The 18,561-nt window shown below is 52.7% G+C and overlaps 1 protein-coding gene across 1 annotated transcript; it reads right to left on the reverse strand.

The window, feature by feature from the left end:
- Nucleotides 1-390: 390 nt before the first annotated feature.
- Nucleotides 391-11,005, reverse strand: IFNLR1 (interferon lambda receptor 1). The gene is made up of 7 exons (XM_065421872.1): nucleotides 10,948-11,005; nucleotides 9,761-9,905; nucleotides 6,716-6,894; nucleotides 4,952-5,100; nucleotides 3,965-4,124; nucleotides 3,039-3,169; nucleotides 391-1,320 (listed from the first exon to the last, which is right to left on the reverse strand). The coding sequence occupies exons 1-7, from the start codon at nucleotides 11,003-11,005 to the stop codon at nucleotides 391-393; spliced, it is 1,752 nt and encodes a 583-aa protein (XP_065277944.1).
- Nucleotides 11,006-18,561: the final 7,556 nt, after the last annotated feature.

An 18,561-nucleotide genomic window follows, 5' to 3' on the forward strand; every position in this document is an offset into this window, starting at 1 on the left:
CCGACCTCCATGACAGAGGTCATGCAGCCTGAACAATAACTAACCCGAGATCCTTATCTCACTGTAAAATTCTAAGTGGAGACAAGGCACTTGTAGTGTTACCATGAGGTAGCTAGGCAAGACTAGCACCATAACCCTTCCTGGGGTCGACCTCACTTTGCTTACCTCATGGTAAAACTACAGTGCCTTGTTTTTCCAGCGGGATAGCTAATGTGCATTAGATACCCCATGATAAGAACCCACCTCTTTCTGTGAGTGAAGACCTAGCCCTAGGCAGGACAAACAGTAGCAGAAAGCAGCATAAATCTTGGGTCTGACAAACACTTGTCCTTGTTTTCCTCCTGGATGGAGCTCCCTAGATCCAGGCCAGCCACAGGGCTGCTATCCCAGTCAGTTCCTTGGCATATAACGCACATGCTGATATCCCTGGAATTTAAAGATTGGATCGCTCTCTTGCTGCAAGCTGCCACCTTTCCCCCGTGTCTCAGCTTCAAAAGTCTCGCTTACTAGCGAGGCCAGGGATGGTGGGTCTTCTTCCGAGCACACAGTGAGGCTGTCGCTGTCGCTTGCGATGCCCTCGTCCTCTGCGAGCTTTAAAGTCTGAAAGCAAACAAGCTGCCCCTCAAGAGGGAAGCCGTCGGAGTCCTGGCTGACTTCTAGTGCGACACACACTATTGGGTCAGGATAAGGATGCCGCTGATGGTTGGTGTTATGGGGATGTCTCATTTGCAGGCGTTGCTCATAAGCAGGAGGCTTCCCATTCAGCCCCTCCATCAACACAGTCATCTGAAGGAAGGTGTCTCCTTGGCAGACGAGCTGCCCATGTCCATTAGTAGCTGGATATCGGGCTTCAATGAGAGAGAAGTCTCCCAAGGAGGAACTCTCAGAAAGGAAGGATTTCTCGCTGTCTTGGAACCCAGAGGTGTCCTCCTTGGCCGAGCCCCTTCTCCAAACAAGCTGAGAGAACCCTAACCCTGCTAGGTCAGACACAGATCCTCCCTCAAGGTGGGAGCCGCCCAGTTCAGAACCCGATTGGGTCCCTTGGTGACTCGTGCTGGCTACTTGGCAGTTGGGAGCTCTCTTCAGGAACCGAGGCATTTCAGTGTAGGGTCTGAAACTGCTGCTGTCATCCTCCTCCTCTTCTTCCCAGAGTGAGAGGAGAGAAGCATTTAGTGATACGTTGTTCCTCACTGAAGGACCACTCCTTCTCCCTCCCAATTCTGGCTTCTCCATGCAGACTAGGAGGTCTTCCTCAAAGAACTCCTTTTCGCTGGGCTCCTTCTCAAGGATCTTCCGAGGAGCCCTGAAATGGGAGAAGTCCTAGCAGGAAGGGAAATGAGATTGGAAGATTAAAGGGGGTTTTCATTTTGACAGATACTTTTTAAAGCAATTGCAGTGGGCATGGGAAGTGCCAGAGAGCCTGGAGAATGGCTCTTATTGTGGGACTGTACAGCACAATGGGGCCCAGTCCCAACTGACTTCAGTTGGGGTGACCAGACATCCCGTTTTTAAAGGGACAGTCCTGTATTTAAGCTCTCCTGCAGGTGTCCCGACTTCTTCTTAAAAACAGACAAATTGTCCCGTATTTTCTGTCTCCCCCGCATCAATACGGTGGTCTTGCTGCTGGCCAGATCCCTGCTCGCCAGCCACCCGCCCACCAGTGGTGAAGGGGTGGGTGTCCAGTGGCGGACGATGGGGGTGGGTGTGCAAGGCTGCAGGGGGGGGCAAAGATACAGCGTGTGGGGCTGGCCGCTCCCCCGATGGTTCATCAGCGCAGCCCCTACTGTGTGCCAGCTCTCGGCCAGCAGGGCCCCGCCACCCTGTCCTGTTTCTGGCTGGCGCTGGCTGCGCGCTGCGGTGGCTGGTGCGTGCTGGCAGGCGCCAGGCGATGGCCAGTTACGTGTTGCCTCTGCTGCCCACCCATCGGCCCTTTACGTGCTCCCCCCTCACTGTCCTCTCCCTGCTTTGCCCCTTCCCCCCCTTCATATACCCCCCAACAGGTCGCGTCCTGCTCCCAGCGCTGTGTGGAGAATCCCTGGTCGGAGTGCTCAGCTCACCAACAGCGCTGGCACGGGAAGCCTCTCCGCCCCTCAGCTAAGCTCTGAAGTGGCGGGACTGGGGGAGGGGGGAGAAGCAATTTCCAGCCTGTTCACGCCCGAACCTGCAGGCTCCACAGCAGCCCTCAGGGCAGAGGCTTAGCACCTTCTTCAGCACCCCACCCCCGGGTCTTGCCCCCAGGGAGCGCAGGGCTGCTCCATCCCCTAGGCACTCTCCCCTGCTGAGCCACCTCTCTGGCCGGGTTCACTGAAGCCCCTGCAGGCAGGTTCCCTGGGCCCTGGTGCACAATGCAGCCTTATATAGAGTTTTCACGCTATATGCATCCGAAGAAGTGGGTTGTAGCCCACGAAAGCTTATGCTCTAATAAATTTGTTAGTCTCTAAGGTGCCACAAGTACTCCTGTTCTTAATGCAGCCTTAGGGCTTAACCCCTTCCTGCCTGCGCTATAGCCCGAGGTGGCTGGCTTATGTGGGTGGCCAGCAGCAGCCTGGAGGTGTTAACTGCCTTTTGACACTGTGCAGGCAGAAAGGGACAAGCTGCTTCCAGCCGCACTGGGGGTGGGGGGAGGAGAGGAAATGAGCTCTGCAAAGACATAGGCCAGGTCATCCCTTCCCCCCCCCCCTCCTCCCCTGCGGCTGGAAGCCGCTCCTGTCCCTTCCATACCTCTAATCATTTTTGTTGCCCTTTTCTGAACCATTTCCAATTCCAATATATCTTTTTTGAGATGAAGCGACCACATCTGCACGCAGTATTCAAGATCTGGCCATACCAGGGATTTATATAGAGGCAAGATGATATTTTCAGTCCTATTATCTATCCCTTTCCTAAGCCTTGTGTGCTACCGCTCTACAAATACACTGAAGTATGTGTTATCTGATCTCAGTTCTGGACCCAATCCTGAGAAGTGCGGGGGAAATCGGGAAGAGTTGCAGGAACACAGCAGCTTCCAGGATTGGCCCAATAATGCAGTCTTTCCATACCAAAGCTTGAGGCCTCTTCACTCTCTTGGCAGCTTGTTTACACAGACATAGGATGGACGCAGCAGCAGCGCAAAGGAAAAGCAGGACGAGCAATGGGACTGCAATGGTGACTAGGAACTTCCAGTCCACGGCTGCAAGAGAGAAAGCCAAGAAATAGTTCTGTTGGTGTGGACATGTTCTACAAGTACTACTAGCTTCTTACAGCTAGGGTGACCAGATGTCCTGTTTTTATAGGCGCAAAGAGTCCTGTGGCACCTTATAGACTAACAGACAGTTTGCTGCTTTTTCAGATCCAGACTAACACGGCTACCCCTTTGATACTTGTTTTTATAGGGACAGTCCCGTTTTTTGGGACTTTTTCTTACATAGGCGCCTATTACCTCCCACCCCCTTTCCCGTTTTTTCACAGTTGCTATCTGGTCACCCTACTTACAGAGGACTTCTCATCCGTCGATCTCAAACCTCAGTGTCATTCTCCTCATTTGACAACAGCCTAGACAAGGGAGTGATTTGGCCAGCAACAGAACTCAGGTCTGCCCACATCCAGACCAGCGTCCTGTCTAGAGCTGGTGAAAACCTAACTGATTTTTTTACAGAAAACGTTGCTGAAAATGGGGGGGGGGAACCCTTTAATCTAAGTTCTCCATGGACAATTTACATTTTCAGGGGAAATTTAAATACCAAAAATTCTGGGCTGAAAAACCAAGTTATTTTGGCTAAAATATTTTGGTTTATGGCCAAAGTCTTTCAGTTTTTCGGACATTTTGGTTTTTGACAAAAATTTTCACAGAAAGGAGACACTTTTTTGCAAAACCAGCCTCTTTCCTGGACCCAATTCTCTGTCAAAAACCTATTTGGATGGAAAAATTTCCTCCCAGCCCTGCCCCTTCCCACCGATCCCTTGCTCCCTCCCAGCAGGGCCGTACCTTTGGACTTGAACAACATGCACATCGGCTTGGAGAACTCGCTGTGTTTTAGTTTGATTACTTGGAAAGAAGCCCTGGCACTCAGGCAGTAATTGCCGCTGATCTCCCGAGTGTTGATTGTTACCTTGTCCCACTTCATGTTGTCGCAGTACTGCATCTGCTGAGACACAAGGAAAACGGAGGGTTGGAGACAGTTGGGGTTCTCTGTTAAGACCTGGATCCTCTGTTTAGACTCTGGAGGGACCTTTGAGATATGTCTCTCCTCTTCCGTGTGTGTAGATGTTAGCCAGGCAAGAACCACGTATTACTCCACAGACGCCTGGTCTGGCACTGGTATTTCTCATTTGACTATTTCAGTCTTCTAGGCCTTGGCTGCACTGGGGGCAGGGCCGGCGCAACCCATTAGGTGACCTAGGCGGTCGCCTAGGGCGCTGCGATTTGGGGGGTGGCGACCGCGGTGGTATTTCCGTGGCGGGACCTTCCACCGCCTCTATGGGGGGGTGGCATTTCGGGGCGGGACCTTCCGCCGCCTAGGGCGGCAGAAAAGCTGGCAGCGCTCCTGACTGGGGGGCTAATTTGCACTGAGTGTTTTGCACACTAACTGGTGCATGTGAGACGGCATGCTCTGACTGTGTACACAACATCAGCTGTTCTCTGATTCAATACCTATCAGCGTGTCTCAAGCTTTGGACTTTGTGTGGAGGACGTAGGCAGCGTTCTGGACAGGTATCCCATGAGGCTTTGCTTCTTTGCAGGACTCTATGTATCCTGGGACTTTTGTCTCTGTGCATTGTGGGATATATAGTGGAAAGAAGTGGAATCTTGGATATGGGGGTCAAACAACTATTCCCATGATTCCCAGTTCCCAAAAACCCAGATCCAACCCGCTCCCCTCCCCAGAACTTTAGAGACATTTGGATCAAGATCCAAGCTTTGCATCTCCAGTACGTATCTATGCCTAATCCAATGAAGCACTGGTCTTCTGACCTTGTCTTCAGTTCCGGCTTCCCAGAAGCCCAGGTCATACTTCAGATCGATAAAGATGCTCTCCACACAGGAAGCCAGGGGGAAAGCGGCACTCACGTTGATTGTACTTTCCGACACGCTCACTTCTAGTGCCGGGGGAGCCAGTTCCACTGTAATTGAGTGCCCAGATGTTAGAGCAGCACTCGCATAGATCCCAGTATGCAACCAAAAGCCAGCCACCCAAACAGGCCACATACAAAGTAACCCGGGACACTAAGTTTTTGTGAAGCTCAGGCTCTTTCTTAGGCTAGGTCTACACTACAGCGGGGGTCCGACCTAAGATACGCAACTTCAGCTACGTGAATACCGTAGCTGAAGTTGCGTATTTTAGGTCGGCTTACCTGGCTGTGAGGACGGGGGAAAGTCGACCGCTGCCGCGCTGCCGCCGACTCCGCTGCCGCCTCTTGCCGTGGTGGATTTCCGGAGTCGACGGCAGAGCGATCAGGGATCGATTTTATCGCGTCTTCACTAGACGCGGTAAGTCGATCCCCGATAGACCGATTGCTACCCGCCGGATCGGCGGGTAGTGAAGACAAGCCCTAAGATGGATACCAAGAGTTCAAAGCCAGTGCTCAGGCCTGCCGACAGCATGTCTGGGTCCCAGGGCAGAACAGTCAATGGGCCCCCATGTATGCACAAGCTGAACCTGCGCAGACGCAGTCTGCCTGACATTTGGGCGGTGCTGCGCCCGCGCTGGCTGGTGGCCAGTGAGTTTCCGGCTGCGCTGCTGGGCGCGCTCTTCCGGCACAGCCAGGGCTTCCACATGCCCACCCGGTTGGGTTGCCAACTGGCTAATCGCGCAAACCCAAAGACCCTTGCCCCACCCCCTACCCCTGCCCCTTCCTCTGGGAGGGAATTTGGGTGTGGGAGGGGATGCGGGGTCGGACTCTGGGAGGGAGTTTGGACGCGGGAGGGGGTGCGGGCTTTTGGAGGGAGTTTGGTGCGGGATCTAGGCTGGGGCAGGGGGTTGGGGTACAGGAGCGGGTCGGGGATCAGCGCTTACCTTGGGCGGCTCCCGAAAGCGACTGGCACACCCCTCTGGCAGTGGCTCCTATGCGAGGGGCCTAGGGGGTCTCCGCGCGCCGCTGTCCGCAGGCACTGCCCCGCAGCTCCCACTGGCCACAGTTCCCAGCCAATGGGAGCTGTGGAGTCAGCACTCGGGGTGGGGGCAGCGCGTGGAGACCCCCCTCCCCAGAGGCCGCAGGGACGTGCCAGCTGCTTCCGGAGCAGTGCGGAGTGAGCGCGGGCAGGAAGCCTGCCTTAGCCCTGCTGCACTGCCGGCGGCGGCCCCCAGGCCCTTTTAAATCGCCCCGGCCCCTGGACAGTTGCCCTCTTTACCCCCGTCAGTGGGCCTGCCAGTTGCTTTAAGCATCTGACTTGGCGGTAGCCACTTGATCTGCGGAAGGCACGATCTCAGTGAACATATTGGATAACAAAGGACAAAGAGCTCGGGATCAGAAACTCCACAACTGGCACTGTCCTTCCCCCAGGGGAGGTTGTTGAGACTCAGCTCTCTGCATAGGGCCTACAGCTGTAGTGTGGGTCTGTTCTATTCAGGTTCTTATGCCGTGCCCATCACCATGGTATCTGAGCACCTTACGAAATCTTACAAGCGTGGAGGAGAGGAGAGAGAAACTCCAAACTCTTCTAGTGCTGTGGGAGCATCACACAAACATTCTCTCTGGAAAGGCCGTTCAGCCATAGTATAGACTAACAATAACGTACCATCAAACTGATATTCCATGAATCCCGACTCCACCCAGGGGGACTGGCGCCCTGCCGACAGGGCTTTGACACGGGCGCTGAATTTGTTGAACGGGTCTGACACACAAGTCAGATTGCAGGTGGTTTGGGAAATGTTTCTGCAGTGTTGGACCTTTTCCCACTGTTTTACCTGATTCCAACTGAAAGAAGAAACAAAACCAACACAGTGTTGAACATCTAGTGCTTCTTCGGGCTAGCAGGGGTGGCGTTTTGCAGAACTGGCACCAAACGTGGCTGCGGGCTTACGGCAGAGCTCTCCCCACATTTGCCTCTTCCCAGGGATTGGCCCTGGTAAAGGGACAGAGCCCAAATTCTAATTATTTAAATGGCCCCAAAGATTTACATTCTGCTTTACAGCAACAGAATGAAAGGAAGGATTGCCCAGTGGTTAGGGTGCAAACCTGGAACTCGGGCAACCATGGATCAAATCCCCTTTTCTGACTCAGACTTCCCGGGTGACCTTGGGAAAATCACACATGACATGTCTCTATAGGACTAAGCAGTGCTTCACCGTCTACACTGCTATTTACTCCTTTGCTGGGGGGCGTGCTATGTCTGTACTCCACACACCACGGTAAGCGTAGAAACAGCCTTAGTGTCCGTGCCTCAGTTTCCTTATAATAGCACTGCCCTGCCTTGCAGGGATGTCAGGATGAGCAGCACATTAAACACGGTCAGGCACTCATATATTACAGCGATGGGGGCCATATAAGTACTTAAGGTAGAAGGAATGAGACTCAGTCTCTTCCCTTAAAAGCTTTACAACGCCAGGACAAGATTTTCAAATGTCACTTGGAATTTTAGGCACCTGTGGGGTTTTTTTGGGTGCCCTACTTGAGCTGCCTTAAAAGGTCCTGATTTCCAGGGGGATGGTCCTCTGCAACTCCTGAGGATCAGGCCCCTTGAAAGTGTCTCACACTGGGGCCCGCAAGTCACTTTTGAAACTCTTAGCTTAAGCTGATTGGGCCTGCTCCAGGCCCGTGGAGGCCAGTGGAAAGGCTCCCATTGACATCCCTGTAGGATGGATCAGGATCTGCAAGTCCTCCCATTGTGGGCTGCACAAGCAGGCCCTGGGGAAGGAGAGGCCAACACAGGCAGGAGGAGAGGCAGCCCAGGGGAGGGAAGGCTGGTGGAGGATCAAAGGAAGGGGAGGTTTGAAGCAGTGGGTTTTAAGGAGAGATAAGGAAGAGAGAGATTGTGCTTGGTAGATGAGAACAAGGGGCCAGATTCTCCACTCCGCTGCACCAGCTTCCTGCTGGTGAAACGCCATGTCTCCAGTTATACGGTCATCAATGGACAGACTCCTACTGACTTGGCTCAGGCCCCAAAGGAACCAGGCCCATGTGGACGGACACCACCTGGAGAGGGAGGCAAAGCCGGAAGCAGGGGCCAGCTGAAGGGAGCAGCAAGGAGAGAGACCCTCTAGCGAGAGGTGAAAGAGGAAGGCAGAGGTTGGGGCAAGTGAGATTAAGGAACTTGAAACTGCAGTGGTAAGAGACAGGAAGCCAGACAGGGACCACAGGGATGTGCTCAGAATGGCAGGGGAGAAAGGGAATTGTAGCAGCCAGGCTGCGTGGGGTGCAGTAGGAGGGTCCCCATAACAGCACAGAGAGCAAACACGGCCCTGCTGGCCTGGGCAGCGCCAGAGAGTCCTTTTAACCAGGCTCTAAGCTGCCTGCACCCCAGCTCCCCTCAGTGCTCTACACAGGGTTGCCAACTTTCTAATCGCACAAAACAGAACACCCTGGCCCCACCCCCTGCCCCACCTGTTCCCTGAGGCCCCACCCCTGCCCCTTCTCTTAGACCCCACCCTCCGCTCACTCCATCCCCCCTCCCTCTTTCTCCCCCGCCCTCTCTCCCCACCCTCACTCACTTGCTCATTTTCACCAGGCTGGGGCAGGGGGTTGGGGTGTGGGAGGGGGTACGGGCTCTGGGCTGGGGGTGCGGGCTCTGGGGTGGGGCCAGGAATGAGGGGTTTGGGGTGTAGGAGGTGGCTCCGGGCTGGGGCTGAGGGGTTTGGAGTTTGGGAGGGGGCTCTGGGCTGGGGCAGGGGGTTGGGGTGAGGGAGGGGGTACAGGCTCTGGGCTGGGAGTGCAGGCTCTGGGGTGGGGCCAGAAATGAGTAGTTCAGAGTGTGGGAGGGGGCTCAGGGCTGGGGAAGGGGTTGGGGGGTGTGTGGGGGAGGTGAGGGCTCTGGCTGGGGGTGTGGGCTCTGGGCTGAGGCCAGGGATGAGGGGTTTGGGGTGCATGAGGGGGCTCCGGGCTGGGGCTGAGGGGTTTGGAGTGTGGGAGGGGGCTCTGGGCTGGGGCAGGGGGTTGGGACGCAGGAGGGAGTGGGAGATGCAGGCTCCAGGAGGGCGTTTGGGTGCAGGAGGGGGCTCAGGGCTGGGGCAGAGGGTTGGGGTGTGGGAGCTGGGAGAGGGTTCGGGGTGTTGGCTCCAGGTGGCGCTTACCTCAGGTGGCTTCTGGGAAGCTGCCAGCATGTTCCTTGGCTCCTAGTTGGAGGCGCAGCCAGGTGGCTCTGTGTGCTGCCTCGCCCTCAGGCATCACCTCCGCAGCTCCCATTGGCTGCGGTTCCCGGTCAATGGGAGCTGCAGAGCCCGCACTCATGGCACAGGCAACACGCAGAGCCCCCCTGGCAGTGCCTCCACCTAGGGGCTGCAGGGACATGTCTCTGCTTCTGGAGACCTGCACGGAGCCAGGTAGGGAGCCTACCAGCCCCGCACCAACGGGACTTTTAATGGCTTGGTCAGCGGTGCTGACCGGAGCCGCCAGGTTCCCTTTTCGACCGGGTGTTCCAGTTGAAAACCAGACATCCGGCAATCCTAGCTCTGCAAGGAATGGCCCTGGAGCTCATCAGTTTGTTTGCGGGCCTGGTCCATCCAGCAAAAAAAGCTATGAACAGACCCCGCTAATAGAACCGCCACCCACAGTTCTCCCCGCACCCCACCCGTCATGGGAACAAGCCCCAGGCACTCCTAGTCACTTTCCCTTGCGGGATACCCACCTTCGGTACCTCACAGTATACAGCACATCTGGTGGGGACCCCTCGCCGGGGAGCCACGTCAAAGCCATGCCAAAATCCTTCGACAGCAGCGTCACGTTGCGAGGGGGGGACAGTCGCACGGTGGGCTGCCCCAGAGCTACAGAGCCTGGAAAGGAAGGAAATAGGAAGGAAAAGCTATTTGAATGCTCCAGGCTTGATTCTGGGGCTGGGATGGGTTTGGGCGCTCATGGGAGAACAGCACGTGTGAGGACCTACTGCTCTCTGACGCCTTCCTGCACCGCTCCCGATGGGCGTGATTCACTCCGGCCCTGGGGGGTGTTTGGACCATGTTGTGATTTTGCCCATTTTCCTGCCCCTCAGGCTTTGTCCTTCAAGCGCAAGAACCAGCTCGGAGCGTCTGAGTCCAGCCTCAGTGAGGTCGTAGGCTGCCCACGCTTTTCTCAACCCCCAAAAGCAGCTTGGGGTTCAGATCCAGCTCTGGGGAAAGGACTGGATCAGTTCTTAGTTTACATGCTCTGGTTTGACGGTGCTGCCTTCAGTTCCTACGGCAATTCCTCAGACAACTGTTTCAACTCCAATTTTTTTAAACAGATTGCTCCAAAAATTCCAGATTTCCGAGTGCGAAGCAGGCCACGGCCCTGCCAGCCCTGCACGCCAGGCACCTGGGGTTTTCAGGACAGAACCAATTTCTAGCTATCCCTGCTCCTTCAGCAAGATGCTTTTCAGGGTAGGTCCACATCTGAGGTGGGGGTGTGATGCCCAGCTCATGTAAATGTACCTGCACTAGCTCTGCGTGAGCTAGCGCCTAAAAATAGCAGCATGTCCACCGCAGCACTGGCAGCGGCTCGGACTAGCCATCCCGAGAACAATCCTGCCTGACCCCCCGGGCCTGTGCCCCCACGGACACACTGCTAGTTTTAGGCACTACTCGAGCACAGCTAGTGTCGGTATATCTCCATGAACAGGGAATCCCCCCTCCCATTTCAAATGTGGGCACACCTGAGAGGAAAACCTTTCATTTGACATTTATCCACCCCAGAGCCTCACATTTCACTCCTGTTTACATGGCCGAGGCCCCGTCCACAGAGACTTTGAGTTCTTTGGCAAAGACAAAGCAAAAAGCATTCGCTATGCTTGGACTATGCCTTTAACATGAGCAAAGCAGCACAAAGATTTCCATACCGTACCTAGAATCTGCTGTAAGGAAGACAGAGCTACCAGGATTCCGATTCTCCCGGCAGACATGCTGAAGCCGAGACTTGTAATGTGTTTCTTTTCTTATAACCACTTTCATTATCCAGTTTCCTGTAATAAGTTGCGTTGCCAGTCAGCCACCCACAGGAGAAAACAGGAACCACTCCCTGAGATAAATGTAGCCTCACACATCAGCTGCAATCCAAAGGCAGAGCTATAGTTTGAATATAGGACACCTGTGTGTAAGGGCACGGAGCTCCCGGTTAATGACTGCTGTAATAAAAGAAAACAACTCTCAATCTTTAATGATAAATACGCTCTAGCCTTCCCTTCCAAAGTGCTTTACAAATACTTCTGCTTCCAAATAGCCCGCTCATGTCGGGAAGTATTCTTAGATCCATCCATAGATTTTAGGGGCAAAAGATATCATTATGATTACCTAGCCTGTGTGTCTAGTAGCAGGCCAAAGCATTTCATCCAGTCATTCCTGTGTTGAGCCTATATCTTTGGGTTCAGCATATTTTTAGAAGACATTATTATGCTCATTTTACAGATGGGGAAACTGAGTCACAGAGATGTGGAAAGTGACCTGCCAAAGTCACACTGAATCAGTGGCAGAGCTGGGACTAGACTCCAGGTCTACACCCAGTCACACCCCTGGGTGCTTTCTCACAGAGACTGTAGGTTTCTCCTTTGTGTATTGAGCACTGTTAATGCTCCAGGCTGACCCAGTGCGCCCCCTTGCCAGTGGGTGTGGTGTTGCAGGTGAGCCCTGACTTGATTTTTCCCTCACCAGCATTTCAACAAGTCCAGACAGACTGATAGATGATTGTGGAGTGTTTCATCGATTAACAAAAAAGGCAATGCAGAATATAAACAAAACTTTCACCCCAGCATCTCCACATCCCCAGCATCTCTGCTAGTGCAGATGCTCTAAGCTGACGAGAGAAATGTTGAAATCTCAAAATCCTCTTCAAAAGGGAATGAGCTTTCTCCACCAAGCTCTGCCCAGAGGCTGGTTCACTCACTGCCTGCCTGCATTGCGCAGTGGAACCTTCACTTGCAGGAGAACCAAAGCATGGGAGCAGGGTATGGGCGGCCATTGTTTTGTTCCTGTCATTGGCCCGGGGGCATCCCTTCATCCCCCTTTCCCGGGCACATTCCCGGCCACTCTCCGGAGATGCTGAAGTCCTGGGCACCAACAACTCTTTCGGATGCCTCAGATCTCAGTGAGGGATCTACTGTGTCTGTTAATGAGACTGGAGGGTGGGGGCTAGGTCTGCGAGGCTCCCCTGTGGTGGTGAACAGGACAGCTGGGGAGAGACAGGCACACAGGAAGTGTGAGCAGTGCACACAGAGACAGCAAATGCACATGAGTGTCCTAGGGCTGCCTGCACGCATGTGCCTGGAATGAAAGGCTGACACACAGGGTTGTTGGTAGCCAGGTGATCTTTATCCCTAGGCCCCAGTCATCTGACATGGTTCAGGGTTTTAACAGGTTAATATCCCCATCCATGGCAGAGGTCAGAGAGCGTTCATTGATTACAGTGCTGAAAGAGGGTGACTCACCAGGGGGAAGGTAGAGGAAGTTTCCAGACCTGGAATGGGGTTGCATAGGAAGGCGAGTAGCAATTTCTGACTCTTTCCCCCACTGTGCAGCACAGTGGGAAGCAGCATCTAGGGCAAACACCTCACTTCAGGTCTTCCTAAGAGCCCTGGAGGAAGGTCATTATAAAAGAGAACAAAAACATGCAATTTTTAGCAAGAGTTAGCAGACCCTGACCTCCATGCCTGTGTGTCCCTGTAGAACATCGGGGTGAACTCCTGGCTTCACAGAAATCAATGGCAAAACTCCCTTTGACTTCAACAGGGTCAAGGTTTCAGCCCCCCAAAACTAACTAAACCACAGCAAAGAAAGAAGCTAACATAGCAGATCAGTACCACCAGGTGGTGCTGTCTAGCAAGCAAAACCCATGGGATAGTTAGCACATGGAGTGCAGGAGGAGACAGGCACTGATCTGGGATGGGATTGATACTCACTTTAGGAACTTGAAATGTGCTTTATTAAAACTCCCTCACCTCCGGTATCCTCCAGTGCCCTGTTCTGTATTGGCTTGCACCCAGATTTTCAAAGGTGTCCACTAACTTTGGGCATCCAACATGGGACCCTTACAGCCGAATTCTGCTCTCATGCCAGCATACCCAGAGTTCAGTGGGGCTGTGCAGGGTCCAGATCAGGGCATTGCCCGAGCCAGAACCTTAAACAGTGTGTAAAATCCAGGTTGTCCCTCAGCATCGTACAGCATGTAGGGCACTGGCCTGGAAGTCGGGAGAGCTGGGTGCTTTTCCCAGCTCTGCCCTTGATCTATCTGTGTCTCTTTCCCCTCTGTTTTGTCTGTCTAGATTGTAAGCGCTTTGGGGCAGGGACTGACTCTCACTCTGTTTTATAGCACCAACCGCAATGGGGCTCTGATCTGAGCCGGTGCCTTTAGGCACTACTGTAATCACAATAATAGCTGGGACTCTCTAAGTTTCACCATCTTCTGACTTTGTAGGTGCAACCAGTGATTCAGCCCTTACTTGACTACCCCTTCCCTCACATGAGCAGTCCTCCTGAAAGCCATGGGATTAGCCCTGTCAGGAAGGCGCAATGCAGCGAAAGTAAGTGGGGGGCAGGATCAGGCCTTCAGTTACTACTCAGGCAAACTCACGTTGGTTCCAGTGGGCCCCCTGCTTGAGTGATACTGAGTGACGACCAGGGGCTTTGGCCCAGTCAGTGCATCTTCACAGCCGAGCCTGGAGGATCCCACGTGATCCCAGTGCCCTGCCAGCTGGGGACCCTCGCTGACAGACAGCGGGGATTTCTGGTATGAGCGTCGCCAGGGGACCAGAGCCATTTCCATGCTCCTGGGTCATGGAATAAAGGCGAAAGCCAGGTGACCTCTGGGCCAGAATTTGGGTGCAGGGAAAAGCGAGGAAGAATAAGAACCCTCCAACCTACAAACACACACAAAGGAGGCACTTCCCTGTGGGATTAGGGATGGGCTGATGGGTCTGAGTCTGACATTCCAGCTTGGATGCTTTGCTTCTCAAAGCTACCTTAACTGCTAATTACCTGGAAACAAATGCCAGGTCAAGCATCCAGCACCAGAGGTAGCTAAGCTGAAAGGAAGCAGAGATGAGCTGGCTGGGGCAGTCAGAGCCTGCCACTATGACCACGCCTGCCTCTATCTGCAGGGGATCAAGAGCAATTGAGAGCACCTGTGAATGATGGATGGTAGCACCCGCTATGCACTGGGGCAGGGTGGGGACAGCACCGGTTTAATGAACTCTTCCTGCTTAGACAACGGAAAATTGTGATTTTCACAAGCAAGACTAATGAATAATAATAAAGGCTGATGTTGGTCTCTACCAGAGTCATTCTAGCTGGTAATGTCTTTTTATTTTTGTTGCTCATTTACAGATCACTGACATTTTTCATTAGGAACACTTTTTTTTATTGAAAATGGCGTTTTTTTGTCAAGACATTTTTTGCCAAGACATTTTTTGCAATTGATTTGGGGGTTTTTCTCCCCTAAATTTCCCACGTTTTTTTCAGTGACACATAGACAAAATTTTGAGCTTTGACGACCAAAAAGTTTTCCGTTTTCTGTCAAAGCACTGGAAAACTTCAGTGGAAAACATTTTTTAAAGATTTTTTTTTTGTTTCTTTCAAAATTTCTTGGAATCCCTGCCCTGCCCTTATCTCCCATTTTCCTATTGGCTCTCATTACCTGGGGTAGGATAACGTCACGCTGGATTGAAGAATATCTCAGGCAGGGGGTGTCGAGTGACCAAGCTGTCTCACATACACCAGACATTGAAAAACTTGGAGCTTGTCTACACTTGAAATGCTACAGTGGTACCGTGCGTCCGCATAGACGCAACCCATGCTGATGGGAGGGGTTCGCCTGCCAGCATAGGTAATCCCAGGGCAGGTGTAACCTTTTGTGGGCCTCCATGTAGTCATCATGGCCCCCTTCCAAGCCTGGGCCTGGTGCGACGGCACCATTGGCGCATTGTAAATCCGGTACTGGGTAATCCGCCTCCCCAAGAGGTGGTAGCTATGTTGACGGAAGAATTCTTCCATTGACCTAGCACTGTCTACACCAGGCATTAGTTTGTCAGGGGGTGTGGATTTTTCACACCCCTGAGAGACCCAACTATGCTGATGTAAATTTCCAGTGTTGCCCAGCCTTTAGTCAAACGCAGTGAGACTTCCTGGTAGCTCTCACTGGATGTTTTGACAATGTTCTTAAAGGGATGCTGTCCAGTAAAAATCATGTTTAAAAACATATCTTACCTCTAGCCCTAAAAGCTTAGGTTAATGATTGACTCCAAGCCCTTTGGTTATTCAAACGGAAAGCCATTTAAACATCCCAGTGGCTCTTTGCCATTTGGGCTGTTTGTTTACTTTTGCAATTTACCAAAGGGCCCGATCCAGCAGGATATCTTTACCGAGTAATCACCCCAGCTGAGATATAGAGGCCCCATTGTGCTAGGGGCTGTACGTACGCAGAGTAAGAGACAATCCCTGCCCCCGTATCTTTAACCCCCAGTGTTTCCTCCTGTAGCTTCTCTCTAAAGTGCACTTCTTTCTCTCCATCCCTCAGGCTGCTGCACTCCTCTGCTTTCAGGGCCCCCCGGCTCTTGCATTGCTCTCAGTCAGTCTGTTCAAACTGCAGCGGCAGACCTCCTCCTCTCTAATCAGCTGACCTCCCTTCGTGGGTGCCCAGTTTCTCCAGCTTTCAAAAATCATGGGTCAGCCCCCCTCCCCCACCCACAACATCAGGGGATTGGTGTAAAAGTCGTGGGTTCTTCCTTGTTGCCTGCTGGGTTCTGAGCCCTTCGGGTCAGACCTAGGTCACATTTTCAGGCTTTTCTCCAGAAGCGTGAGAGCTAGAAACTTGGAAAGCTGCGATTCCCACCTGCTCACCTGACTCCTGCAGCTGGGGCTTTAAGAAAGCCACCAAATATCATGAGACTTGGGATCAAATCATGAGAGTCGGGCAACACTGGGTCCCTCTGGCGGCTTCTCTTCAATTCCACATCCGATGTGACCTCGTCCTCGACTTCCAGGCTCCACATAGACTGTGCTGCTGACATCTCTCCTGCTAGTCCCCGCTCGCACCCCTCTGTGCTTCCCTCCGTGGCCCCTCTATCCCTCTCCAGCACTCAGTGCTTTCTCCCTTGCTGGGAACGACTGCCTGGATCGCAGATGTTATGCAGCCTCTCTCTCCTCCGTCAGATGTTTCCATAGAGCCAACCCCACCTGTGCACCCAATTAACTAGCCTAACGTGCGTGGCGAGCAACCCCCTGACCTGACAGTGTGAAGCCCTCCCCAACCTCTTGTCATCTCGCCCGTGCCCTAGGTCCTCTAACCTAGATTGTAAGATCCTCGGGGCAGGGACGGGTCCCACTGATTTCTCTGTTAAGCACGACACATATTTCCGGGGCGGGGCTAGCAGCTCCTATCCTCCTCACCCCGGAGCATCTAAGCAAAGGGAACCAGCCTCAGTATGAGTGGGATTCTCATCACTCCCAATGTCTTATCACAATGCAATTTTGGGTCTGATCTAAGGCACTTCATGACCCCCCTTGCTATCGTATCTAAGAGCCTCACAGTGTATTTATGCCCTGTGAGGGAGGGCAGTGCTACTATCCCCATTGTACAGAAGGGAAACTGAGGCACGTAATGCCTAGGGACTGGCCCAAGGTCACATGGGAAGACTGTGGCAGAGCAGGGAATTGAACCCAGCTCTCCCAAATCCTCAGCTAGTGCCCTAACCGCCTCTCTCAGCCTGCAGCCCCTGAAGTGTCTTAGCTGGAGCTGGTTGAAAAACTGGGATGGGACACGGGTGTTCCATTTGAGATTTTTCCTTCAAAAATTTTCATGGGAAAATTAGAAATTTAATGAAAAAAAAATCAGTCTGGTTTTGGTTTGAATAGAAGAGATTCATTTTGAATTTCAAAAACCAAAATTAAATGAAAAAGGCAATTCAAAATGGTTTCATGTCAAAATTTCCCATAGACAAATTTCACTAAAACAACATTTTTCACATGGAAACACATAATTTTTCAAGGCCACCCTGGATTCTGGCCAGCAGCTCTGATCTCACTTCCTTTGCAACCTTCCGAGCCTCTCCCCATGTGTGTGATGCTGGGTGGAAGGGCGCCCTGGAGTTGGGCTGGGAAGATCCCTCTCTGATTCCAACCATGTTTGGCTCCATTTCCACTTCCACAGCAGCCTCCTTCCTCCCACATACCGGTTTGTACAGTGCAGTCACCTTCTGTGGGATGAGTCACACGATAAAGGGAGCAGCCATGAGCACCATACCATACGGCCCTTGCACCTTAAGGTCCAGGAATAGCAGTGCATTTCATAAGCAGTGATCACCCTAGGGAGCATCTGTTCCTGTTGCTTTGACCTCTTGGGGAAGACACGTACTCCAAGAGAAACAGATCAATCAAAGTGACAAGCACAGACTGAAACCTCTGAGGTGCTCATGGGTCAAACGTGCTGTAACAGCTTCACGCAGAGCCCCAAGTCTGATCCTGGCACTCTGTGATGCGGCAAGTGGACTTGTCCTTGGTTCCCCGGCTGGAGGAGCTTGAACTTTCCCACCCTATTACTGGGAAGTCCTGGGGTGGTTCTCTTGAAAGAGCTTGCAGTGGAGTGTTTAATCTGTAGCCTGTGGGACTGGGTCTTTTGTGACTTAGTATGGTATATTTGCTCTCTGGCTGTCTAGGTTCTTATATTGCCCCGGCACTGTGGAATTTGAGTACTCTGGCTTCCACTGTCTCCAGTATCTTGGTTCCTAGTCACTCTGCAAAGTCTTTCAAAGAATTCATGAAGGCAAAGGAGAAGAGAAGAGCTGAGGAGGGACATGATAACAGTCTTCGAATATGTCAAAGGTTGTCATAAAGAGGATCACTTGTTCTCCGTGTCCACCAAGGATAGGACGAGAAGTAATGGGCTTAATTTGCTACAAGGGCGATTAGAAAAACCGTTGTATCTGTAAGGACAGTTAAGCACTGGACGAGGTTACCTGGAGATTCCATAACCTCCCTGTTGTCTGAGGTTTTAAGAACAGGTTGGACAAACACCTGTCAGGAATGGTCTAGGGATACTTAATCCTGCCCCACTGTGAGGGGCTGGACTAGATGACCTCTTGAAGTCCCTTTACATTGCTATGGTTCTCTGATCACCTCTCATCCCAAACGAAGGCCAAGTGGCTGCATTCCATGCTAACGGAAGTTCCAGACTCTTTGCAAGGCATTGTATGGACCAACTCCAGCCCTAGTGGGACTCCTGCATGCACAGATCCCCTTAGGTGCCACTTTAACCTCTCTCCTGGGTGACGGTGTTGGTGAGACACGTTACTGTAAGGGGAAAGGACCACCCCTGTGTAAACCAATGAGCTGTCCGTGGCAGCAGAGAATTGCCTGCATGGGCACCCATTGCTGTTTGATCTGGGAGATGGAAATAGGCAGAGATTTTTACCTGACTTCCTCACCTCAGCAAAGAGAACCTGCCACTCCTGGGAAGTGCAAGATGCAATCAGTC

Source organism: Emys orbicularis, chromosome 23, assembly GCF_028017835.1.
Source record: "Emys orbicularis isolate rEmyOrb1 chromosome 23, rEmyOrb1.hap1, whole genome shotgun sequence".
Classification (NCBI taxonomy): Eukaryota; Metazoa; Chordata; order Testudines; family Emydidae; genus Emys; species Emys orbicularis.

Coding starts and splice junctions, on each gene's coding strand:
- IFNLR1 (XM_065421872.1), bottom strand. CDS start 11,005: ATGTCTGCCGGGAGAATCGGAATCCTGGTAGCTCTGTCTTCCTTACAG. Junction 6,895..9,760: donor TATACTGTGAGGTACCGAAG/GTGGGTATCCCG, acceptor TTCTTCTTTCAG/TTGGAATCAGGTAAAACAGT. Junction 1,321..3,038: donor TGAAGAGGCCTCAAGCTTTG/GTATGGAAAGAC, acceptor CCTTCCTGCTAG/GACTTCTCCCATTTCAGGGC.